The sequence below is a fragment of the Crocodylus siamensis genome, chromosome 2 (assembly GCF_052110815.1).
Source record: "Crocodylus siamensis isolate JL-2025a chromosome 2, ASM5211081v1, whole genome shotgun sequence".
NCBI classification, from domain to species: domain Eukaryota; kingdom Metazoa; phylum Chordata; order Crocodylia; family Crocodylidae; genus Crocodylus; species Crocodylus siamensis.
Genome location: NC_143396.1, coordinates 171,603,397 through 171,629,843, shown reverse-complemented (window position 1 = coordinate 171,629,843; position 26,447 = coordinate 171,603,397). Strand labels below are relative to the sequence as shown.

The 26,447-nt window shown below is 44.7% G+C and overlaps 1 protein-coding gene across 1 annotated transcript; it reads left to right on the top strand.

Moving 5' to 3' along the window:
- Positions 1 to 2,866: 2,866 nt before the first annotated feature.
- Positions 2,867 to 26,037, top strand: LOC149871307 (acyl-CoA (8-3)-desaturase-like). Its single transcript, XM_090034911.1, has 12 exons — positions 2,867 to 3,094; positions 14,398 to 14,508; positions 14,960 to 15,157; positions 16,915 to 17,013; positions 17,234 to 17,362; positions 19,222 to 19,279; positions 19,824 to 19,900; positions 21,066 to 21,163; positions 21,577 to 21,673; positions 23,663 to 23,742; positions 24,280 to 24,405; positions 25,986 to 26,037. The coding sequence occupies exons 1-12, from the start codon at positions 2,867 to 2,869 to the stop codon at positions 26,035 to 26,037; spliced, it is 1,353 nt and encodes a 450-aa protein (XP_089891037.1).
- The last annotated feature ends 410 nt before the right edge of the window (positions 26,038 to 26,447 follow it).

Genomic DNA, 26,447 nt, shown 5'->3' with positions numbered 1-26,447 from the left:
TGCCTTGGGCTTTTTGAACATCTGACTTAGCTTTAGTGTTTTTGGTTTTTCAAAAGCATTTTCAGAGATCATTAATATAACTACAGTTATGGAAGTACCAGATAATCTTTACCTGTATTATATTTTTTTCAGCCCATTTAGATCCAGATTTGGGGCCTTAATATTGCAACTAGTTTTCACAAAACTTGAGATACACTAATAGAAGCCCACAATGGAAATCCAGCATTTCAGGAAGTTTTGTGCACTATTAGCCCCTGGGCAAGGTAGCTTCAGTTTTCAAGTATCAGTAGAATTACTAGGTGTGTTTACACGCATGTATTTACCACTCAGTAACCACTGTGCAGTACAGGCATGTGTCTACAAGTACACAGCCATACAGCACAGTAAATATGGCAACGCATACCAACTTGAGCATAAGTTTGATACCTGCTTCATGCAGGTATCAAATTTACGCCTGATTAGTTACTGTGTACTAACACACACGTAGACACCTTACTGCACAGCTGTGTGTGTGGACTGATGTAGGACTAACTTTAGTCCCAAGGTATAGCTCCTGGCATTTATGTACAGGCAAGAAAGCCTGCCATCGGAGGTCCCAGGCTTTCTGGTACTCCTAAAAGAGTCCCATACCTGGGCTGGGGTAGGAGTGAGTTCTGGCATTGCTCTAGGCTTTTTTCTCTCTTGTTCTCTATGTGAGCAATGTAGTGCCATTCAGTATGGGTTGGGTCTGTTGGCTTGACTAGGCAGTTTCTACTTTAGGAAATTCTATCCCAAGCACAGCTGTCTGTCTGAACCTCCTATTATTTACGCAGCACTATTCAAATCCACTTGTGTTATGGAATGAAATTCTTTATAGGTGGAAGCTCGGAGTCACGTATTTTTTAATTGAAATTTTTACGTCTTTCCACTTCAGCCTCAGTACTTGCTTTGATTCTGCTTCTTTCTGATGGACATTCATGCATTAAGAGATGAAAGTTCTGCAACTTCTTTTTGTCAGAGAACACAAAAACAAAGACCACATTCATAAATATGACTAAGTGGTAGATTCCAAACAGAGAAAAGGAATACTTTGAAACAAAACCTGTGATTAAACCCCGGAACTCCTTATCATGAACTGTTGCTTTTCAGGTTTCAAAATGAATCAAATATTTATTTGGACAGCAAGATTATCCAGAATTATAAAATTTAATGTTAAAAATTACGAGTACTTGTGTTGAACTCCTGCTTCAGAGTTTACAACAACACCAGATTCTATAGGATTAGGATGATGAGACTGTTAAGGGTATCCGTTCCACAGGATTATCCCAGATCTGCTTACTTTAGAGTTTCTGCCACTCTCATCAGAATGCTCTGGTGTTGATACCAGGAAAAAGTGCTATGCGATGTGGATCACATTCCTGATCAAGGATGGCAGTTTCTTCTGTTCCTATGGATATGGACAGTGAGTTATCTTTAAAATAATTAAAAATTAACTTTGAAATTGGCAAATTATAACACGAATATGAAATAACTAGTTCTTAGAATTATTTATTTCTCTTTTTAGTAAAGCATGTTGTAGACAGTTTTAGTGCCAGAGGTGATAAGTATCTGCTTATAAAGCCTGCCTTTGTTCTAAGAGGTAAGCTAGCCCATTAAATCTGAACAAGTTAATTGCAGCATCTAGTACTTTTGTTCCTCTTTTGAAACTTGTTCCAAATGTTGTAAATTATATTTATATATTTCTAGTTTCACAATTAATTTTATATCTTCTGTGGCTGTAAGAATGATCAGACAAACAGTAGGACAACTGACTGACAGACTATATACAGAGTATAATCTCCCTCATATCTATTGCTATTTGGTGTTGCTTTTAACACTATCAGGTAAAAAGTGTTAAGACAAAAACAGAATCTTAGTTCCATTAGGAGCCCAGTTAATATCACAGAACAAGTATGGTCCAAGTGGGAGGGGACAGAGAAAGTATAAAGGGAGAAGTTGCAGGAAGAAAAAGGACCTTTCGAGAGATTTGTTCTTGTGTTTATCCATTTCCACTGTCTTCCCCCAGAGATAAAGGGTGCTTAGCCCTATGCTAGGGCAGAATTTGGTCTCATCCTCCTTAGTGCAGATTTATAAATTAATTTGGAGTGTAGAAGAGTGCATAAGAGCTATTTGCTCTACATGCAATCTTTAATGCAATAAAATTATTGTTGTCTATAATAAACTTTCAGAAATGTCTTGTATATGGTGAAACCAAGAACATCTGCTATTATTTTGTAACTGTGGGTTTTCATGATGTTGTTAAATCCATAAAAGTCTACTAAAAATTTCCCTGCTCAGGGATGAAACTTCCAGGCAACTATTTCTTTCATAGGTAAATCATAATCATTGGGAGAAAAGGTTAGGAAACACTTTCTGCAGAATGTATATCCCACAGAGCTTTCTGTACTTTGTTAAGACCTCTTTCCTGATGGCATATTTTGTTACCTTAGCAAAGCTTTTGGTTTACATGTAAAATAGTATTCAACAAGACTTCAAATATACAGTGATATTCAGTTAACTTTTTAAGAATTCTAAATAACAATAATGTAACCAGTCAACGTTTAAAATATTATTTTTAAAGGAAAAGAAGGAACAGGCATTTTATTGAGTAATGTGTTTAAGGGGATAGAAGTAATTGAGAAAGGAGGAGGTTCTGCAAAGGGTGCGTCTGAGAAAGCTGGAGTCAATAGGCTGGTGGAGCCTCTTTGCCAGGTGTGTCAGCGAATGTTAGATGCTGTAAATCAAATAGTGATGAAAGGATAAAACTGATCCAGTTTCCATCTCAGCAGTGTGACAGCACACCTGGGAACAGAAAATCTGAGTGTGAAGAGTGTAGCTAGAAGTGAAGATGCCACCACCATCTGGTCCCTCAATAAAGAAGTCAGAGACTGTTCCAGATTTTACTCAACATTTTACTTGGGACGAGATTGCAGTCCGTACTGGTCGGGGCGCTGGGACCTCAGGACAGGACCGGTGGCTGGTAATTGACAGGAAAGTCTATGATGTCAGCAAGTTCTACCTGGTGCACCCTGGAGGCAAGAGGATAATGAGCCATTATGCAGGGCAAGATGCTACGGTAAGACCTGAAAAGGGGGAGCAGCACAGGTGGATGGTGTCCTATCAGCCACAATACAAAGCAGGATGGCTTGATGAGACCTGAGGAAGGGTACCTATGCTTGGCTGGATGACAGAGTGACATAGTTAACAAAAGAGGAAGAGAGCAGTAGAGAAGTCAATGTCCAGAGAGATAGAGAAAGTTATTATTTAAGGTAAAGAACCTAGGGAAGACACAATATCCTAGGGTAGATTATGAAGGTGGAGGTATTATTTTGAACCAGTGGGCAGAGTTGGAGAATTCCCAGAGGCAGAGAGAAATTTCAAAGATATGCATCAGGTGGAAGGCTAGGAACATGGAAGAATGATCTAAGGATCAGCAGGAAGGATATTTGAGACTGGACCTAAGGAAAAATATTGCTGATAATCATGAAGAATTCTCCATACTTAAAATAAATTTGCTGAGAATTTCTGCAAGCATCTTTGGGGCTTGTTTTCTGTGAATGAACTTACAGGATTGTTCAGAGAAAAGCTTAAGAAAAGCTCACAGCTTATTTGCAGAATGTTATATTTGCTGTTGTAGTTGTGTGTATTCACCCTAGAAATGCAGTCTGTATTAGAGCATTAGCTCAAGTCCTGAAAGAGCCAGATGTAATTTCCTGCCCTGACAGGGTCTGTGACCCTCAGCAAATCTCATAGCTTCTCTGTGCCTCAGATATCCAGTGGTGAAATGTAGATAGTACTTCCTACCTCACAGAGTGCTTGAGAATAAAACAATACAAATTATGAAGTGTAAAGAATCAAGCTGATAGGGATCATGTACGTTTCTATGAAACTTACAAGATTTATAAGGCATGCCTACAAATGGATTATTCCAACTTTTAGCTTATAGGTCCACTTGAGAGCTACATTCTCTTTCCCTTATTCCCAACTTTAGTTTAATCTTTAATTAATTGCCTCCTTTCCACTATCAACTAAGCTATATCTGGAACTTTGCTATGTATTGTTGTTTTTTCTTCTACAATAGCAACACAAACCTATCTTTTCTTCTCTGTATTCATTAATGAATCCCTAATATATGCTGTGGTCACCCCCTGCTAGTTGGTTCTAACCTACTGTAAGGAAACTAAGGATGCCACTTCATCTTTTGTTCCATGAAGATTAGCACCTCAGCACCCAGGCCTCTGCAGGGAGTAAAAAATCTCATTAGTCCTGCTTATACGTAGGTCTGAGGAACATATGATCATTTCCCTGTCACCTTAGACCAAGGATTTCCTGGCACTTGGCACGGGAAAGAGGGGAGAAATAACAAGGGGCCCACTGAAAGGTAGGGAAGAAGCAGCAACAGCTTGGTTGTAGGGAGGTATGACGGGTTGTGGCTGTGTGAGAAGAGCAGAAGGAAAGCCTCTGGATTGCCTTAAAATCTTCCATCAGGCAAAAAACGGTCTAATGTGTCAGGGTTTTCCATTGGTCAACTCCTCCAGTTTTTCTTTGCCTGCCTGTAGCTCCACAAAACCTCTCCAATTCTGCTTTGCTGTAAAATCCAAGAATGACTTAGGTACTTTTTAGTTGCCCTTCATGTAAGACTGTATTCTGTATTTCTACTTACCGAGATGCATTATGGTTAAAAACAAACAACTGGTATATATCAGGGCTGATTTTCCCATGTTTGACATACATTAAAATAGGCTCTGACAGTTGTTTACACATGCAATGAGACTATCAGTTAACTGATTAGTCCTAAATGTCCTGGGGGAAAATTATTATTGGTAAATAACAGGTTCTTCACATGTACTAAAGGTGGGACAATGGGTTTGTATATCTGTAAGATCCCAGAATAAAAGACTTATTTCCCCTTGGGAAAATCAGTCTTTTGTTTTTAGCCTGACGGTGTGAATGACTATAATACTTAAAAGATGTTTAATACACTTTAAAACCCAAGGTACCTACACATGTGCTTGGGGGTGAGGAGGGGCTGTTTTAATTAGAGCGGTTCCCTGACAGCCACTTTAATTAAAATGGCTCATCACTATTAAGCCTCCTGCCTTTTAAAACATCTGTGTGGTGGCTTTAGTTAAAGTGCCCCTGCAGCCATTTTAAAACACGGGGGAAGGGCAGGGGAGCTTAATACATGTAATGGTGAGGCATTGCTGGACTGTTCTAATTAGAACAAGAAGCCTAAATGTGCAGGCCACTTCATTTCATAGATTTCATAGACATTAGGGTCTGGAAGGGACCTCATGAGATCATCGAGTCCAGCCCCCCTGCCATAGGCAGGAAGTCAGCTGGGATCAAGTGACCCCAGCAAGAAATACATCCATATGTTTTTTTTAAAGAGTCCAGAGTAGGTGCTTGCACCCGTTTGGGAGGGAGTTTGTTCTAGACCCTGGACACTCACACTATAAAGAACTATTTTCTTATGTCTAGTCTAAATAGGTCTTCCTGGAGTTTATGGCTGTTAGACCTTGTTATCCCTTGGGGAGCTCTGATGAACAGCTATTCTCCCAGCTCCTGATGTACCCCTCTTATGTAATTGTAGGCTGCCACCAAGTCCCCCTGAGCCTTCTCTTTCCCAGACTGAAGAGTTTCAAGTCCACCAGCCTCTCCTCATGCGGCCTGCCCTCCAGGCCATGGAACATTTGAGTGGCTCTCCTCTGGACTCTCTCAAGCTTCTCTACAACCCTCCTAAAGTGGGAAGCCCAATACTGGATGCAGTACTCCAGTTATGGTTTCGCCAGGGCTGAGTAAAGTGGGAGGATGACTTCCCTGGTTTTGCTTAAGATGCATCGGTGGATGCACGTCAGAGTTTGGCTTGCTTTGCCAGCCACAGCATCGCATTGGTGGCTCATATTTATCTTGTGGTCAATCAAAACCCCAAGTCCCTTTTGGTCATGGTGCTAACAAGCATAGCACTGCCAAACCTGTAAATAGGTTGAAGGTTCTTCCTACTGAGGTGCAGCACCTTACACTTCTCTACATTGAAGGCCATCAGGTTTTGGTCAGCCCAGCTTGAAAGTGTGTCCAAGTTGACTTGTATCCCCAGCCTGTCCTGCAGTGAGACCGCCCTCTCCCATCATTTGTTATCATCCGCAAACTTTGCCAGTTCACATCTGATTCCTGAATCCAGATCATTAATGAAGATGTTAAAGAGTATCGGGCCAAGTACAAAGCCCTGAGGAACTCCACTGGTCACCCTGCACCATGTTGTTTTGCTCCCATCAATTAGTACTTGTCACACTGCTGTCCGATCGCAGCACAAGGGACCAGAACGGTGGGGTTAGAAGGGCCGATTAGCTCTCTATGGGACGGTTAATGCGAGTCCAGCTCACGTCGCCTGAAAAGACTAGACGTGAGGTGATAGTCATGGCGACGGAGAGTAGTTGAAGGTAGAAGTTTATTTACTCACAGTGAGCATTGAGGAGAGAAATGAGATGCAGAGAAGTAGACTGCTAATCGTGTCGGGGCCGGCAATGAAGCGGCGTTCAGAGGTTCCTAATTGCGAATGGGAGGAGGAAGCTAGGTGACCAGGCTAGCATCCCTTGTGATAATCGAAGTGGGTGATGAACGAGCTCGCCTGGGTGCGACTGTGTGCTCCCTTATATCACTCAGGTGACACGCTCAGCAGTGAGCTGGCTGTTTTCACCTATCACCTCTCAGGGTTCTGTGTCCCAGCCTTATTTGGCGTTACAGACTAGCTGACCTCACCTATGTTGGTGATGCTCTGATAACGAAAGTAATGGTATGGCAGCGTTTGTTTTACTCTTTTGTGATGGTTGCGGGGAAGAAGGGCGGGGCTCGCCATCTTGGTGCCTTGCGCATTGATGCCACCATTATGGTGTGCATGTGACATGCCCCCTTGCACGAGGCAGCGAGGGTTGACTGTGTCTACACCATAGCATCATATTCACTTTTGTTATATGGCGCTGTCGCGCACCGATGACCGGTGCACCCTTGACCTGCGAGCCTGGGTGGGCATGACAGGCTTGGCGTGAGGAGGGATTTATGACCGGACAGGTGGGTGTTAATGGCGAGCAGGAGTCAGATGATTTAAAGCGTGATGGTTACACAGAAAGTTTATTTTACTTATGCTACTGATGTAGTGCCACGTAGGCAGAGGAGTTGATTACTTAGTTACAGCATGCAGATGCTCTGTCACCCAGCGATTACAGTGGGTTGCAGACTTGCTGAATACAGGTTTCAAGCAGTTCACACGAATTACTATGGTCTGCAGATTACTGAGAGCTCTTGACGAGAAAGACGGACGACGAAGATAAGACGAACTGGCAGAAACGGGGTTATGCCAAAAGAAAATAAACTGGGGCGGGGAGATGTCTGTAACTGATCAGATTACAGATTGTGTCTCCTGGAATGCTCCAAGATCTCCGCTTTGGGCGGAAGTTCTTTCAAAGTTATACTAGGCAGGGTAGCTGATTACTACACGCCAGGCATGAATAATTAACAGGTTGGCACTTGTGCTTTCTTTGTTTGCTCAAGTTTCATGCTGGCAGCCCATCCTTCAAGAAAGTGGGGGCCTTTCTTTTAGTTTAGGTGGTACTGAGCCTGTTTGGTTACAAGAGGGTAAGCATGACACATTATTCTGATCTTACAGTTTCATTAAAGTCATCTAATCTCTTTACTATAGGTACTTTATCTTTCGTGCTGGGCTGTCAAGGTTAGTTTCTCTCTCATATGAGAAGCTCAAGTGATTTGAGATGAGGCACAGACAGGGGTGTATATATGCAGCACTGTTAATACAGAGGGATAGACTACAATTGCAGAGTTTGTTGTGTTAGCCTCTGACCTTTTGCCTCTGACCTTTTGCCATCGGCATCTGAAATCAAAGACTTTGATCTTTGACAGGCACTTGTACGGCCTCATAGCTATTTTGGTCAGCACTGAGTAAGCGTGTATATACAAAAGGAGATAGGCGAATCAGGCGCGACTTTAGCCATTGTAAGAAAAAACAGAACAAACAACAAACGGCAATACCTATCGCACAAATAATCAGGGCGGTTAGCACAAGTTTCTTCAAGTGTCCGAGGCCGAACATGTCGAGCCAGCTGAACATCCAACTGAGGTTTGACCCTACGTTGCAAGCTTGGCACGTGAGGTTGAGAGCGACGTCTGTTCCTTCTAAAACATCGGTGAGGTTGAAACTGTCGACGTGGAATCGCAAGCAACGGTCCGCAAAGTTCTCATGTGAGTTAAGGGACAGGTGAGGGGCAGAGTTGTTGTAGATGCCTCCTAAGGTTTGACATAATCCCCCCAGTCCGGATGTCCAGATGGAACTGCGTAACATCACGGTGGTTTCTTCTAGATCGACTCGGTCATAACCATAATCTATAACCATCCAGCCCAGCCAGACTAGTGGCGGTTCTCCTGGATGGCATGCGGTGGAAGTGATTAAGTCACGGATCCCTGCCCGGGACCTGCTTCACCAGGAGGTCATTGTTACTGGGTGCTTGTCTAACCCGACCGTGACCTTAGTGGTGCTGATTGGGAGGGCCGTGACGGGTTGCGGCAAGTCTGGCGGAGGAGGTAGTTCTGGGTAGAGGCTAGGCAGAGCCCCTTTTGATGGCTCTACGTCCTGTCCCACGTATGGTGGAGGTGGGGCGGACAGCGTGGGAGGCGTGGCCTTGGGAGGCTGTGCCTTCTTTGCCAGAGGCACGTACTCTTTTTCTATATCTGCAGCTTGCTGTACTGCTGCACAAAACTGTGACTCGAGATCGGAATATGAATGCACGGCATTTACAAAGTGTTGGTAGAGGATACCCAGACACTATTTTTATCCCAGGTCGGACCAGTCCATTTCTGTGCGGCTTTTCCGTGCATCTCCAGGTCACTGATGAGATCCCCGGCCATTTTGTGCCCCCTTGAGCATTTTTTTATAGGCAGGCAATGGAAATTATTGACCAGTATGGGAGCTCCTAGATCTTTTAGATGTCGCAGACCTGTGGCCCAGGTCTGCGCGGGAGTGGGATCTCCCATCCCATACCTCTTAACTTTCTTCAAGGACACAGTGTGCCCCTCATCATTTGGGCAGAACAGGGTTTTGGGGTCTGAGAGAAGGCAGCCGAGAGCAGCTGGTGACCCCTCGAAGGCCCACTCCTTTTGACCCTTCTTTAAAGACAAGTAGCCTCGGCAGTCTTTTGGGGCTGGGCTTGCAGAGCGGTAACTCATATACACCCAAAGTTCTGTATCATCATTGGTGGTACGGCAGCCCCAGCCCCAGGGGCAGACGGCGACCAGCGGATCCATGAATCCTGTTCGTGATGCCATGTCATGCTGCTGTCCGATCGCAACACAAGGGACCAGAATGACGGGGTTAGAAGGGCCAGTTAGCGCTCTATGGGACGGTTAACGTGAGTCTAGCTCACATCGCCTGAAAAGACTGGAGGTGAGGTGATAGTCATGGCAACGGAGAGTAGTTGAAGGTAGAAGTTTATTTACTCACAGCGAGCGTTGAGGAGAGAAACGAGATGCAGAGAAGTAGACTGCTAATCACGTTGGGACCGGCAATGAAGCAGCATTCGGTGGTTGCTAATTGTGAATGGGAGGTGGAAGCTAGGTGATCAGGCTAGCGTCCCTTGTGATAATCAAAGTGGGTGATGAACGACCTCGCTTGGGTGCGGCTGTGCTCTCCCTTATATCACTCAGGTGACGCGCTCAACGGTGAGCTGGCTGTTTTCACCTATCACCTCTCAGGGTTCTGTGTCCCGGCCTTATTTGGCGTTACAGACTAGCTGACCTCACCTATGTTGGTGATGCTCTGATAATGAAAGTAATGGTATGGCAGCATTTGTTTTACTCTTTTGTGATGGTTGCGGGGAAGAAGGGTGGGGCTCACCATCTTGGTGCCTCGCGCATCAATGCCAGCATTATGGTGTGCATGTGACAGTACTCTTTGGGTCCGACCCCATAGCCAGTTACCTAGCCATCGGACCATAAGATGATCAAGGCCACAGTTCCCCATTAGACTGTTTTTAAACTTCCTGGAACATTTCAAAAGCACACTGGGAAAACGGAGTGCTATTTTAAGCCGATCCCCCTTGATCCAATACAATATTATGTGCAGATACAGTGCATTTGTGCTTTGTGCCTGGTCATTCCTCCAGGCATCCCACACTGCACTGCTCTTAACTCATACACTCCAGTGCTTAGAACTCATAAGCAGTCTACATGTGGACACTTCCTTCTAGGAACAATTATGAATCCGTTTCCAGTTTGTAGTGGATCTGGTAACTGTTTCCTTTTACTGTCTCATTTCAGTAGGTTAACATAGATGTCTCCTCTTTGTTCTTCCCAGTACTTCAGTTCTTAATACTGAATTTATCTTCTACATAGTCCAATGCAGTGGTTAGACAGTAGTGCCTTGAGACACGGCAAAAACAGACACACTCATTTTTTCTCCTGCTTTTAATTGCCTAATAAGAACAAAACCCAGTAAAACTGTGTAGAGTACATCTCTGTAAAAAATAAATATACCCTGTTGAACCTCAGAAATTATTGTGGGCTGGTAATATTTGAATTGGCAGCCTTAGGAAACAGTGAAATTCTCCAAAAGAATGCCAACTCCACCCACAATGCACCTGTTTCTGTGGCAGGAGGATTCCTCATTTGCACAGTTTTGTGAGTGCCAGGACTGGTGGTGAATAATCCTTTGATATCACAGCTAAAGAGCTAGATATATTTTGATATGGCCTCTTAGAAGGAACTGAGGTGGAGCAAGGTCTTTTTTCTTTGAACCCATGCTGTACCCTGGAAATGAAATAAAATGTAAGACACATTAGTGAGTATGATTGACTGCCTCAGGGTCCCAGCATGAGTTTTCTAATTGGTGTACTCATCTGCTTGAGACTGTCAGGTTCAGAATCACTACTGGTGAAATGATTGGCCTAAATAGTGGTGGTATTTTTTACTGCTTTATTTATGCATTCACTCTCTTCCTTTTGCCTTCAAGTAAAGCATAGTAATAGCTATACTGTACCCTTTCCTCAGCACTGCCAAGGTTACAACATAAACTTCAGCAGAATGTATCACTTCCCTCTAGGGCTGTGCCAGGCTTCAGACAGAGCTTTGGATCTGGAGAAGCTTTGGATGCTTTGGGGTCCGAAGCAGCACATCTGGGTCGAAGCGCTGCCTCATTCGGCTTCCCAAAGCACTTCGGAGTCGCCTCAGAGATCCGGCCATAGGGTGTAATGGAGAAACAATAAAATATCTACAACTTTGTTGTTTTTTGTCCAATTTGGATGCAATTTTCAGGAATGGTAGACTCTACAGAGATCATGCAGCCTGCCAAGTTTCAGGAGATCAGTGCAGGGGTTTGGGGGGAACTGCACCCCAAATTCTTGAAAGCAAAACTCCTGTCATGTCTATGTGTTACAACACAGGGAGGTTAAAACTGCAGGGGTGGTAGCTCTTACTGAGGCCACAAAGCCTGCCACATTTCAAGAAGTGCAGGGGTTTGGGAGGAACTGCCTCTCAACCTGCAGACAAGCAAAACTGGTGCAAGAATTTGGGGTACAGTTACCCCCAAACCCCTGCACTGATCTCCTTGAAACTTGGCAGGTTTCATGCTCTCAGCAGAGGCTATCGTCCCTACATGTGTCATCCAAATTGGACAAAAACCAGCAAAGTTATAGATATTTAATTGATTCCCCATTATACCCTATGGTGGGATTTCCGAGGTGGCTCCAAAGCTTCGGCCAGATCGAGGCGGAAACCCAGTCCAGAGCTCCAGATTGGATAATGGCCATCCGAAGTGGCAGTATCTGAAGCGGGATTGGATCGCTGCTGACTGGCACAGACCTACTTTCTTCTGAATGAGAAATAATGTGCACATTTGGAACTGACTTTGGCTTGCTAGAATATCTTCCAGAGAAAAGTTTGTTGTTGAGAATCCTTTGAAGGGCCAACATGTTCTAATAGCAGACAAAGCCTTACTAGAGTGAGCGGCACTAAGAAGGCTTTATCAGTCTGTTCTTCTTGAAGGTGCAGTGACTGTAGGAGGCATTGGTGCCACAATGGCATCAGCAGCCTCCCCATGTGGCATTCAGCAGAGTTGGAAAGGAGCAGAAAGCAAAGTGGCAGATAGGGCATGAAGCAGAGGAAGGAAGCAGAGCAGGAGATTAGGCTGGGAGCACAGGTCTAGGAGCAGCAAGCAAAGCAGTAGATCAGATGGGAGAAGGGGATCAAAATGGGATGCAGGGAGGATGTGGGCCTAGTTTTGTGTCAAGCCTATCAAAAAGATTGGCTGTCATTGAACTACAGAACCTCCTCACTCTGGTGGTCTGTGGAGGCTTGGTTGAGATGAGATGAGCTTGCAGAATGGTCTGAAAAGGTACATGCGTGCAAAGGAATAACTGGACAGTTGTGCAACCAGTGTGATGGCAGTGCATGGGGAAACAGCTACAGCTATGCCACCAGCAGTGGTAGGCAGGTCAGTAGCTCTGCAACTACTATTTTGTAGCTACCACCTCCCCCAGTGGGTACCCAGGATTGGTGCCCCAAATGCTCCCTTTTAGTTGTGCTAGTACATGTGTGTATTGTGCCTTTCCATTGTCTTATTCAATTCTTTGATTTCTGAGTTTGAAAGAGGTGGGCACTTTATATGTAAATCACACATACACCAAGGAGTGGACACAGCATGAAGAAATGAAATACAGGTTTCCCTCGATTTATGCAGGTTCTTGATATGTGAATTTGCTCCTATGCAATGAGCACGTTTAGACCCATAATTCATTATATGCAAGGTAAATTCACTCCTATGTGATCAGCATAGATGCCCTCAACCCAAGCAGGTAAGTCTATGAGGGGAGAGGAGATGGCTGTGGCCCCACTCAACCCAGCCTGGGCTGCAGTGACCCTGGGAGCGGCCAGCACCAGCAGCCTGCAGCCGCTGGGCTGCACCGTGCTCTGCCTGTCGTTCTGCACCTGGGCTCACCCCAACTCCTGGCCTGTGCCATGCTGTGGTGCAGGCAGCTCGTGTCGACTGCTTCTGGGGCTGCTTCAGCATGGGCTGGGGTGAGTACTGACAAGTGGAGCCCCGGGCAGCATGGAGTGCAGCACTCACCCCATCCCTGGTTCCAGGAGCAGCTGACACCAGATGCCTGCACCAGGGCATGGTGCAGCCCAAGAGCAGAGGTAAATGGGGACAGGTAGAGCATGGCACAGCCCAGCGGCTGCAGGCAGCTGGTGCCAGCCACTTCTGGGGCCTCTGCAGCCAGGGCTCGAGTGAGTGCCACTCTGTTCCCTCTGCTTTGCTGCCTTGTGCAGCTCTGGGAGTGGCACCCCTCCCCCTGCCCCTTTCCTAATTCCAGCCTCACTCCCTCCCTCCAGACCATGGGAAAGTGGGTTCGCTTTATCCAAATTTGATTAATACATCATTCTCTGGGAATGCACGTACAGCATAAACTGAGGGAAACCTGTAAATTAGAAGTGTTCAGAGCAAGATAATTCACCACCTAAGAAACCTTCCTCATAGTATAAGACTAAAACATCCAAGTTATTTAACTGAACTAGAAGATTAAGGAGAGACTTAATCATAATGCACAAGTGCCAACCAGTAGGTGGAACAAATCTTTCACATTGCTAGGGCTGGTCCTGATTACAGATTAGAATATCAGGAGCAAGATCTTGGACTGTATTTGACAACACATAGGAAAGCACCCAGATTAAACTTGTCTTCCTATGCATGCAGCTAATTTAAACCAGTAGCAAGTTTATTTTCAAAGTGGCCGATAAGAGTAGGAGCAGTTCTAGCCAGGAAGTTGTGATGAATGTGTATATTACATTCAGTGGGTTTCTGATAGTCTGGATGGGCTACCATCCCCTAACCATTTGCAGGTGGTAGTGGGAGCTTTGCTGCTTTGATATTTTAGTACACAGCAGCAGACCAGGGGGTCTCCTTTCCTGGCCCAGAGGAGAATTCTACCAGCACATGCTCCCCAAGAACCCTGGCAAACAATGACCACCGCAGAGCAATGGTATTGACCTCAGGAAGAAGTCCCCACAACCCACAGTGCAATGGAGACTCTTGGTTGATAATCATTTTCTGCCTCAGTTACTGCAAATCTATGTCCTGTTAATTGCCTTGTTCAGGTTGAGGATCTGTTAGCATCTTTGAGGAGAGGCTTTCAGTGTAATGAAGCAGATGACACCTCACAGCAATGGCCAAACAGAGCAGTGGAACTGGGGAATAACTGTAGCACGGACATTAAAGGAGCTGGGGTGTATGGAAATCAATTATTTGTCTGAAGCACTGAGCAACCTGGGATCTGGCCTGCGTCTTCCCTTTTTCACCATCAATGCTTGTGTCTTTCTTAGGATGCCTTTGTCGCTTTCCACAAAAATAAAGCACTGGTGAAAACATACTTAAAACCACTGCAGGTCGGGGAGTTGGCACCAGATCAATCTACCTCTGAGCCCAGTAAAAATGTGAGTGTTTGGAGAACCAGATGTGGGATAGGATGTGGGCTTCTATGTGGGAAAATGGAAAAATTAATGTACTGGCAGCTGTGTTCTCCAACATACTGTGCATCCAGCTTTGCATCACAGATGGGAGTGCTGAGGAGCCTACTCCAGGGAGGTAATGCATGGACAGATCTCAGGATCACAGAAATCTCCCCTAGGGTTGTGGGCATGTCACAGGGCCCCCCCCCCCCCATCTCCCCTCCATGTCACTGGGACCCACTCAGAACCCCTCAGGGCATAGTCTCTAGGATGAAACTGTTACTGTGTATAGCAATAGCTGTCAATCATTGTATATCCCTTTTTGTTACAGAAACCCCTATTGGAGAGAAGGGATACCTAAGTGTTTCCCCTTTTTCTTAACTGCAAAGTTTGCTCTGCTGCCTAGAGAGTGCAGTAATGTTATGTCTCTCCCCAGAAACTGCTGGTGGAGGACTTCCGTGAGCTGCGAGCCACTGTTGAGAAGATGGGTCTCCTGCAGCCTAATTACTTCTTTTTCTTCCTGATTTTCCTGCACATCTTGGTACTGGATGCTGCTTCCTGGCTCACTGTGTGGTACTTTGGTGCATCCTTAGTGTCCTTCCTTGTTGGTGCGGCACTGTTCACTATTGCACAGGTAAACTACCTAATCCACCACAATAACTCAGGTGTATTCTCTTTTTCAACATGCATGAGGCCAGTTACAAGGTTTTATAGCAGTTATTCCCCTGAAATTTCTTCTGCTGAGATTTTGTCACCTGGCTGGTAATAAGCAGACACTTCTCTCTTCAGCTAGACACCATTAACACCAGGGATACTTGTGAACTTAAGAAATAATACAAATTACTCACTGTAGTAGTAAGACTACTGTGAAGAGAAGTCCAAAAAATCATTTTCTATATGATCAAGTTTCCCCTGTGTGATCTAGGGCGCTGCTATACATTTAAATTAAATATGGATAGAAACCAACCATAAAGTTGTTACGTATTTTCAAGCACTAACCTTGTAGCTTGTTGGCTTTTTTTTTAAAGCTGAATGGACATTTTTATGGTGATATAATTACTTTGCTACATGTGGATGTTTTAAATTTATTGTGCAATTAACCAGTGAATTGCACAATATATATATAACATGTGGCAGGGGTCTTAGGTCTAGTGGATGCTCTAGCCCAGGGGTGGGCAAAACATGGCCTGCAGGCCAGATCCAGCCTGCCAGCTGGCTGGATCCAGCCTACGGCTGCCCCTGCAGTGCTGCATATGGGACCAAGTCCCACCCTCTCCAGCTGGGGCAGCCCATGCCATGTTATTGCTGGCTTGGACCCTGGTGCAGCTTCTGCTGGGGTTGTTCCCAGTGTGACTGCAGCTGGCCAGGTGCTGCTCTGCTCCCCTCACCTCCAGCAGAAGCTACCTGGTTGAACCTTCCTCCTGTTCACCCACCCAAAGCAGTACAGCAGGGGAAGAGTGGGAAGGGGAGCTGCCACTGCAGGCAAGGGGACCAAAGCAGCACCAGCCAGCTTCAGCTGCTCCAGGACCAGCCCCACTAGAAACTGCAGGTTAGCTGGGACCTGGGCCAGCAGGGCTGTTCTGCTTCCCTTGCTTGCAGCTGCAGCTGCTGCTCCTGTTCCTGCTCCTGCCCTGGTGGGGCTGTTCCTGGTGTGGCTGCAGCCGACTGGGTGCTGCTCTGCTCCCCTCATCTCTAGTGGTGGCTCCTCCTCCAACTCATGCCACTGCTGTGCCACTGTTGGCAGAGGGGAAGATTCAGCAGGGTGGCTCCTACTGAAGGTGAGAAGAACAGAGCAGCACCTGGCTGGCTGCAGCCACACTGGGAACAGCTCTGCAAGAAGCTTCATGCTAGCCAGGGCCTGGACTAGGCCTGGGGCCAGCAGGTGTTGACTGGCTGCCCTGGGCAGGGCTCAGTCCTGTGCAGAGTGCTGCGGGAGCAGCCAGAGATGGGCTGAGCTCTGATCTACATGCCCCCTGCCTCCCCCTCCCTCCCCTCACCCCCAAAATGGCTCCCAAGAAGCCCCTCCCCATGTGAATATACCCCCTCCGCACAGCTCCATATACCCCCCACCCTGCCACCCTCACCATAGGGCAGGGCCTGCAGGGAGCAAATCACACCTGTCCTGACCCTGAACAGTGTTTCCCACCCACTGCAAGCCCCATAGGGAATTTTGGTGTGTTGTAGGAAGAGGTGTGGTGGGGGGGCAAGAGATGGGGGTGCTGACCCTGCTTGTGACAGCTCATCAATACTTCCTATATGGCCCTTGGGCCCAAATAATTGCCCACCCTGGCTCTAGCCTTCTTAAAAGCATCTAGTTCTGGGAAGAAGCACAGCACTAATGTGTGGGGAAACTCACACTTTTGCTTATATTTCCATTCTGTTCTTTTGCAGACACAATTGAACTGGTTCCAACATGATGTTGGGCACTTTTCTGTCTTCAGAAATACAAAATGGAGTCGGAGGTTTCATTTAGGCTTAGCTGCTCTGAAAGTAAGTGCTACTTCTCAGGAAGCTGTCTGATACCGAATATTGTTGCTTAATAAATGAGATAAGCTCCAGATTGAGGTAACATTTTTGTGAGGGGGTGTGCTCTAAATGTAGCAAGGCGGGGAATGTGCCATATCTCTTGGACAAATGGATAAATCATGGATAAATGTCTTGATAACATGGTACTGTAGTTTGACATCTTTGGTCTATGACCTTTCCACAGGGGTTTTCACCCAGCTGGTGGAATCACCTGCACAATCAACACCATGCCAAACCCAACTGCTTTCACAAAGACCCTGATCTTGGTTTCCACCCTGTCTTATTCAGCTTTGGGAGGATACTCTCCACAGAGGTGAGTGTTGGCAATGTTTGGAAGTAACACAGGATAACAAAGATCTATTTGAATGGGAATATATATGGGGCTGGGAGGACTCCAAGACTGGGAAGTATATCATCTTAGGCCACTGGCACTTGTTAAATTTATCATGGGATAGGATCTGAGCTCAACAAGCACATATCCTACCATGCTACACATGAAAGATGCCAGGCATAGGGTTTAAAGTCCCTGGCAGGGCAATCCCTTTGGCTTCCCCCACTGGGAGCCTCTGATCCCCTGCACCCAGTTGGAGACTTGGGGCTGCCTTCTGGGTTGGTGCTGCCTATCAGTTGATCATCCTTATCAGCCCTGGAGCAGTCCCCTGCCAACTGGAGATGTGACATGGCTCCAGGCTGGCAGAGCCAGAGCTGTCCAGAGCTAATTTCAGCAATCAGCTGATTGTTGGGCATTGGGTCAACACAGCCCTAGTATGTGGACATGTTACACATTCAATTTTGGGTGCCGTGGAAGCCATCCATAAAAATGTTGTACATTATATGTGAAACATTTTTATAGCTAATTTGCCATTTTATGGTGCCTTAAATTGGGTGCATATGCAGCAGCATTGTAATTTGTAGTGCAATTAACACCTTAATTGTGCCATACATGTAACATGTGCCAGGCCCCCTCATATGATCAATATTACACTGGAAGTGAGTAGGCTTGGTGTCTTGGAATGGCTTTTCTGCATCTAATATTCATTGGATAAAATGAATGAACAGTAGGGACATAGTTTCTGCCCCAGTGCCCCCTCCCTTCTGGGGCAGTCTCCATCTTGCTGAGCCACCTACCCTCTAATTTGTTTTTTGTCTTCTGGCTGCCCACTGGGACAACTTTAAGGGCAGTCCTGGTCTCTGTTCTCTAAAACTAGTAAACTAGGGCTTGCACAAAAGCATTGTGGTAGAAGGGGGAAAGGGGAGGGATAAAATCTTAAGGCCAGATTAAATTCAACTTATTAAGCACGTAATTAAACTTATATACCTAAGTGTGATTCTATTCCATGCTGTTGACCATCATCTGGAACCAACTTCCAAGAGAAGTGGTGCTGGCTCCTACCCTGGGGGTCTTTAAGAGGAGGCTTGATGTACACCTTCCTGGGGTTGTTTGACCCTAGTACTCTTTCCTGCCATGGCAGGGGTCGGACTTGATGATCTGCTCAGGTCCCTTCTGACCTGACCAACTATGAAACTATGAAACTATCTAACCCTTAACACTGAGTCACAAAAAAAGCAGTAAGGTGGAAGAGGATCCTTTGTATATTCACAGTTTCTCAGGAATTCAGGCAGGGTGAAACAGGCTGAAACTTAGGAAATAAACAGATGTCACCAAAGGAAGCAGATCAGTTGTGCCAGGATATGTCCTAACATAGCTTTGTTGGGATCCACTTTCTTGGGTGATCCACTTTGTTGGGTGAGACGGACATTGCTTGTTGTTCTGTGAAATCAGGCCCCAACAGATAGCATAATACTGATGAAGCTGAGAATATTTTAGAATACTTTCCTTCAACAGAGTGATTAAGCAATAAACTCAGACACATATATGAAAATGTTCTGTACCTGTCACCTCCAGCTTTCTGAGATGTTTGGGCTCCTCTCACTCAGCTGCCTTTCCCTGACCTCTGCATGTGTGTGCAGAGTCACAAGGGATGAAATCAAATCCATATCTCCTCTCTTCTAATTCTCTCTTTTTTGGATTTTAAGAAATCCTTCCTCTCAGGATAAATGCAGGAGAAACTGCTGATTTCTGGTATTGTTTAAATAGGGTTGGTTGAGAAATGCCTGATAAAGCTTTTTAGTAATCCAGCTCACCTATTATGCCTTCCTCTCTTTTTTTAGTTGGGGAAAAAGAAGAAAAAGTTCATGCCTTACAACCATCAGCACAAGTATTTTGCCTGTGAGTATCTCCAAGCTTCCTGGCAGTGCCATGGGGCTTTCACCCCACAGTAGCTACAACTTCTCACCCCTGTCTTTATATCCCTTAAAGGACAGAGAAAAGATAGTCTGTTCCACATCATAGTCTGGTGGATGATCATCATGTTTAGGAAGGTAGCCACCAATTGTCAGGACTGCCAGCTGATGTGTGTCTGTTGCATATATAACTATATCACATCTACTTGAAAAACCTTGCCTGCCTGTTGAAAATGATGCATATGGTAACAGCTAAAGTGCAGCAGGCATAAAATGGAGGGATATACAAGGAAAGAAAATCAGCTGAGGAAAGAAAGAGAGTTGAGATAGGAAGAAGCCTGGAAGCATGGAGTAAGATAAACGATATAGAAACCTGGAGCAAAGTGATAAAATCACCCTTCACCCTTATGCCACACTTAAAATCCCACATCAGAAAGACCTCTTCTTTTATTTTTCTAGATTTCTGCACAATTTGTAACCCAGTAAGATTGTTAATGTGTTTCTGTTTTGTTTTGCTTTGTTTTCCTCAGTTGTGGCTCCATTCGCACTAATTCCCGTTTTCCAGTTTGCTTTAATCTATTTTGCAACCAAGCACAAAAAGTGGCTTGTAAGTATTCTTAGCATTACCCAGAAACCTTTGCAAAATATAATCACAGTTTTCCCTGTCCCCAATGTATCAATTCTGTCATCAAAGAATTGAGATAGAATAGAATATATTCAGTATTCACTTGCAGAGTTTCCTCACCATCTTAACCCAGTTTAACTAATTCTTTCAAAAGGCGATTGGACTAATTCTTGGAGGAAAGATCCCTCAGTAGGTGTTGAATATGGTAGGTGGAAGTGCAGCTTCTGGACCAGAACTTCTGAAACTTCTGAATGCTGGAAAATGCAGCTGGAGAGGAACAAGGAGAGAAAAATTCTGGCCATGCCCTGTTCACACATCTCCTTAGCATCTGCTCTTTGCAACTGTATGAGACAGGGTGCTGGGCTTGATGGACCTATGGACCAACCCAGTAAACACAAATGCCTCGCAGGCTGGGGGTCACAGCGACCGCCTGCAGGTGTCGGCAATGGTGTTGGTGGCAGGGGCGTGACGGTGGCCAGTGGGGAGCTCCCGCAGGCTGCCGCAGCTGTGTCAGCAGTGGGAGCAGGCTGAGCAGGGAGCTCCTGTGGGTGGCTGCAGTGATGTCGGTGAGGGGGGTGGGGGGTGCCAAACACCGACCGGTAGTCAGCGTCCAACTGCAGATGGTGTCAGCAGTGAGGGGGGGAAGGGGGCAGGTGTCGCTGGCAGTGTCAGCAGCACTTTTTGCAGAGGGTGGACCACCAAGCTCTGGGGGTGCATGTGCACCCACATACTTCTGCTATGCATTGCCAATGCCAGTAAAAGGCAGTTCTTATGTATTTTTAGTCTTCAGGTATTTGCCCCCTCAGCCAAGTGAATGGTGAAGGATGGGAGCTGCCATGTGTGTTACGGCTTGAAATCACAAAAATATTTGCTTTGCCATGTGAAATTTCTGGGCAAAATTTATGTTGATTTAGATAGGTGGAGTAATAGACAAGGGGCATAAAAGAAAACGACTTGCTTAGGATGGTTTAATTTGGGGTGATCCTGCCTTGAGAAGAGGATCGGTCCTTTCTGGCCCTCCTTTTCTATGAGTTCATAACTCTATGATTTTGGTTTGTTGCTCCATTTTGGCTAGAGCAGAGTGGTAGGGGAGTGTAGTACTATAAGCAGCCTTTTGTGTGAAGCCTTCTTTGCATCTCTATGACAGGAGCTGTTCTTGACAGTGACTTACAACATTCGACTCTTTCTCATGTACGTGCCCCTAATGGGATTAAAGACCTTCATCCTGTACTACTGGTTTGCCAGGTAATATTCACTGGGCCCTCTGTCTCTCTGGCCCTTGTCCATTCCTTGCTTTTTGCCAGTATTTGCAGATTTCAGCACAGGCAGGAATAATAAAAAATATAGTTACATTGCCAATTTCTAAGTAACTGTAGTCAAGCAGAAAAAAGAAGGGTATCATGGGAAGCTCTGTGAGATCCTCTGCTAAAAAAGTACAATGATGCTAAAATACTGAGACGCAGAAGTGATGGGATGGAAAATACAGAAGTAATATCTTGTGAGTTTGGGTGGGAGACTTGTTACCAGGACATTACCAAGTTGGCCTTTAAGATCTTTTACAGGAAAATCATTAGTTTCCCCAGGCAACATAGTGGGTCTCTTTAAAGTAGATTGTGGATAATGACTGTGTTTATATATGTGTATATTTGTGTGCTCAGATACCTAGAGGCTTCCTGGTTTATCTGGATTTCACAAATGAACCACATCCCAATGCACATTGATTATGATCGGAACTTGGACTGGGTGTCTACCCAGGTAAGATCTATTCCACTGCTGGAAGCCTGGGGTCTGGGGTTGTGAAGCTGAAGGACTCCTTTTCTAGGAGTTATAACCCTAAATTGAGTTGGGGATTTCTTCTTGTGACACAGATGGAAAATTATAAATGGTACTCAGGTGTACAGAAGAGTCCTGACAAAAGACTTTTAAAGAACTGCTTGAAAAATAGATCTTTTGTTGGCAAAACAAATCAGATTTCTTTTTCTTTTTTTTTTCACTGATAAAAAGTTTGGTGCAATATTTCCTTGACTTATGTTAAATATAGCCCTTCAAGTTATAATCATTCTTGAGCTTAAGGAAAAGAAATTAAGGAGAAGAACAGAGATAGCTCTATAATGGAATATTTTGACAAAATACTTTTAGGAGAAATATGAGATGCTTAAATAGACATAACTGTACACGAGGGCACTCTAATTACATTTGTTTCTAAGTAATATTGTATACTATGGGATATAGTTATACTATCTACAGACAAGCCTAGTTAGTTCTGTTTTCATGGAAAGATTTGAAAGAAGCCAGAAAAATAGTTTGTGATTTCTCAATGTTCATTTATCCTGTCCATTCAAATGGGAGATATGGGTAAAGTCTCTTTAGGGAAGCTTAGACACTGGTCTATGTGGATCCCAAAAGAAAAACTATTTTGCTTTTTCCAGTTGAATCAAGAATTTTTCACATCAATGGCTTGAAGTTGCAGCAAAGTAGGTTTAGCTTAGATATCAGGAAAAACACTGTCACCATTGGAATAGTGAGTCAGTGGAATAAACTACAAAGGGAAGTGATGGAAACTCCATCATCGGCAGTTTTCAAGAACAGGTTGAACAAGCATTGGCCAGGGATGAGAATTAGTTATGTCTTGAGTTCTCTGTAAAGAGCAACAGTTGGAGGCCCCGGAGCCTCACAATTCCCCACCCCACAGGTTGCTGGATATTGGAGAGACAAAGTGCAGCAATGGGAGAATGAAGCAGAGCTCCACAACTGTTTTAGTTATGAAATATGATTAGAGCAGCTGGGATAAATTTAAGGAAAGGATATAGGAAGTGAAGTTCTGTTTATCAAGTTAGAGGGTGTGATACATAGAGTTATGCTTTCTGTCCCCACATTGCAAAGCAGTGGAGGATGTTTGTTTTTTTCCCCTGGTTCTGGGCTTTGTCTGTTGCTCTGTGCACTAGATGACTGACATACGGCCTGCCCATGGGCTGAACTGAACCAATGGACCCATGAAACTCTGATTCAGCATGTGTCCCAGAGCAGTCAAGGTGGATGCCATGTGCAGCACAGATCCCAAAACAGTTCAAACGGGTTCTGCAGGTGGTGCAGTGCAGTGCAGGCAGGTGCTGTTAGAGCAGCTGGAGTGAGCACGCTACTGGTGGCATTCACTGTTGCTGGACTGCACTACACATGGCACCCATTCCAGCTGCTCTGGGGCCTGTGTTGTATATGGTGTGTCCAGCAGCTGCTTTGGGACTATGCCTCACGTGGTGCCTTCTCCAGCCACCCTGGGACCTGTGCTGCACGTGGGACCTGTGAACACCACATGTATTTTCGGTCCCAGACTGGCTGGTGTAGACACACTTCATGGCGTACATCCTGGAATGGCAGAATGGGTGCTGTGTGCAGTGCACATCCTCAGCCTTGCCTTCGGGTGAACCAGTTCAAACCCAGCAACAGCACTGGGAGCCAGATGATGGGGCTCTGCAGACCAGATGTGGCCTGTGGGTCATGTTTGACAACCCTGGATTAGATGAGTTCTGAGGTCCCTTTGAGCCCTACTTCTCTATGACTTCATAATTCTACATAAGGCAATACTTATCCCACTTTCCAGGATACTACTCACATTCAGACCTCATTTCATCTTTAGGTAAATGGTACCCATGATTCTCAACAAAGGTAACTGCTTAGGCTAGGCAAAAATGAGGAAAAAAATTGTTTTCCATACTTATGAAAAACAGAACATATTTTTCTTTTCAGCTCGAGGCAACATGCAATGTGCAGCAGTCCTTGTTCAATGACTGGTTCACTGGGCACCTGAACTTCCAAATTGAGCACCAGTGAGTATGGGTATGGGAAGAAGAGTGTGAATATAAGGGGATCCCTCTGAGTATAAGAAAAAGGAAGTCCTTCCAGGCTTCATATGAGGCAGTGTAGCCATACAGGTAACAATCAGTTTGGTAACATGAAAAGAGAGGGGATCCTAATGGGACAGGGAGGAAGGAGGGGGCAAAATCCAGTCGACATTTTTACATGTGCGCTGGGATGTGGCACCAGGCACTTTAATTAGCAAGCTGCGCTAATTAAAATGCCTGCATGTCATGTGTATCAGAGTCCCTGCATGTCCCCGTGCTGAAAAAATGGCAGCTGGATGCTTTGAACTAAAGCTCATTGAACATGTTTTATTTCAGTGCAGGATGCACGGGGATACTGAGACATGTGACACAGAAGGCTGCCAGAGTGTGTCAATTTCTGTGCTCTAGTAGACTCGATTAATTGAGTCTGCTTTGACGTCCTGGATTTCCAGCATGTCAGAGCAGGCTCCATGCACATATGTAGGAGTCCTATGTGACCTGCCTTTCTTTCTCTCATCACAGCCTTTTCCCCACAATGCCTCGACATAACTTGTGGAAGGCAGCCCCCTTGGTGAAATCTCTCTGCGCCAAGCATGGCATTGAGTACAAAACCAAGACCTTGCTCACTGCCCTTGCAGACATTTTGCAGTAAGTGACAATTAAGAGAATGGGTTTGCACACTAGTGTACAGCTAGGCAGGGATACAGCCTACAGTAGAGGAGAAGTTTGAGAAAATATTAGAGATGTAGGTCTGCAGAAATATGTAAGGTAAATATGGGGTTCAATAGCTCAGGGTATTAGAGTATGAGGGGTATTGGAGTATATTGAAGTTTTTCACCAGATGCTGTCTATTCACATACTTCTTTTATATGCAACCCTTCCAAACTGTGAACAAATACCTGAAACTGCCCAGAACTATAAAAGGAAAAGGAATATCAGATCTATCCATATACAGTTTAAGTGGAAGGCCTATGTGAGTAGCAAGGTCAGAGAATTAACCTTTGTGAAACTGTCTTTGTAAATTCTGAGATCTAGTTCAGTAAATGTTCATGCAAATGAACATCAAGGTATTTAACCCATATTCTTAGCCCAAATCCAGGCAAAATGAAGCATTTTTAATGGAGCCTATTTGTCCCTTTTCATATATTCACTCAAAAATACCACGAATGTCACAATCACAAATGAATGGCAGTTCCCAGAGCCAATGGCAAACGCAAGAAACCTAATAGTAGAAATATGAGGACCATATACAAAGTAGTGCAACATAAAGATCAGAAAATTGAAAAGAAATACATTCTTTAATCCTTTGTTGATCTGCATAGGAGGATGAATTAAAAGAAAGACAGAAGACTGATTAGTTTGTTTTCATTGATTCTTTGATTTGATAAAAAAATATAATAAATTATAACTTACCTCAAAAAAGGCTTTTTTTCCTCCATGGCAACTGTTTTGGTTTTAACCTATACAACCAGCTGTAATGAAAATATTCTATTATGGATTCTTTCCTGCCTATCATCATTATTTTCATTATTATTTATACCATACGAAAGGCCCAGTTCTGCAAGCAGGCATGTGTTTAGCTTCAACACTGCCAACAGTTCCAGTAACAAATTTAAGCAAATAAGTAAGAGGATGAGACCCCAAGGTATCAGTCTGGGAATCTTTCTTATAATAATGTAGCCATAGCTGGATGAAGAATGTGAGCGACTTTAACTGCTATGCAGACAGAAAATAACCATTCATATTCCTCCACACTCTCTCGCTCCATTTTTCCCCAGTTATATGGGCTCCTTCTATCTGTCTCCTCTTGTCTGACCAAGTAGTCTACTGCACCTCTGTCTATCTGGTGACTCCTCACAACCAAGTCCCTTCTCATTCCCTCTCTGCCATCAACTCCCTCAACCCCCTTGGCTCAGTGTCATGACATGTTTTTTTCAGGGAATCTATGACCCCCCCTCAAAGAAGACTTTCCTCCTTCTTGTCCCTTAAACTCCTTTTTCTTTCCACTACTTCCTCATTTTCTCATGCTGCCAACCTTTAGATGCCTCTCTTGCTCCTGATTTTCAGTCCATCCCTCCCACCTCACTCTTTTTCCAAGGGTGCTTCTTTCACAAGGCTAGTTTGCCATCACTCCACTCTCTCCATTGAGACCACTTAGCAGATTACCACCTTTTCATCTTTTCACTGCCTATGATGAACTGAGCTTCTTATTACTCTTGTCTTTACAGCACCTTGAAAGATTCTGGGGAACACTGGCTTGAGGCCTATCTGCATGGATAAGAAACATACAACATGAAATTTCTTCTCCATGTAAGCTGCCATAAAAAACTACACAGCAGACCACTGGATCTCAAGGATAGACATGTGCTTTGCTAGGGAGCAAGGGAGATGCTTTATTTCAATATGAATGGACTTTCAAGATATTTCTCCTAGCTCTGAAACTGACTTCATCTGCTGCTTTCTGTGACTGTTTAGGGACATGATGAATCAGTAGGATATTTCAGCCGAGGCTTGTAGAAAAGGGGCTTTATAAATAATCAGAAAAGACTCTCTTTATCTCTTTACTAATGTTACTTGCTGTGAATACAAGAGAGAGATCAGCCTGACTCTTTCCCTGAGTGACAGTTTTAAGGAAGCTTACGGCAAGAATTCTTCTGGGTGCTAGCTTTTATTAGTCTAACTTCATGGGG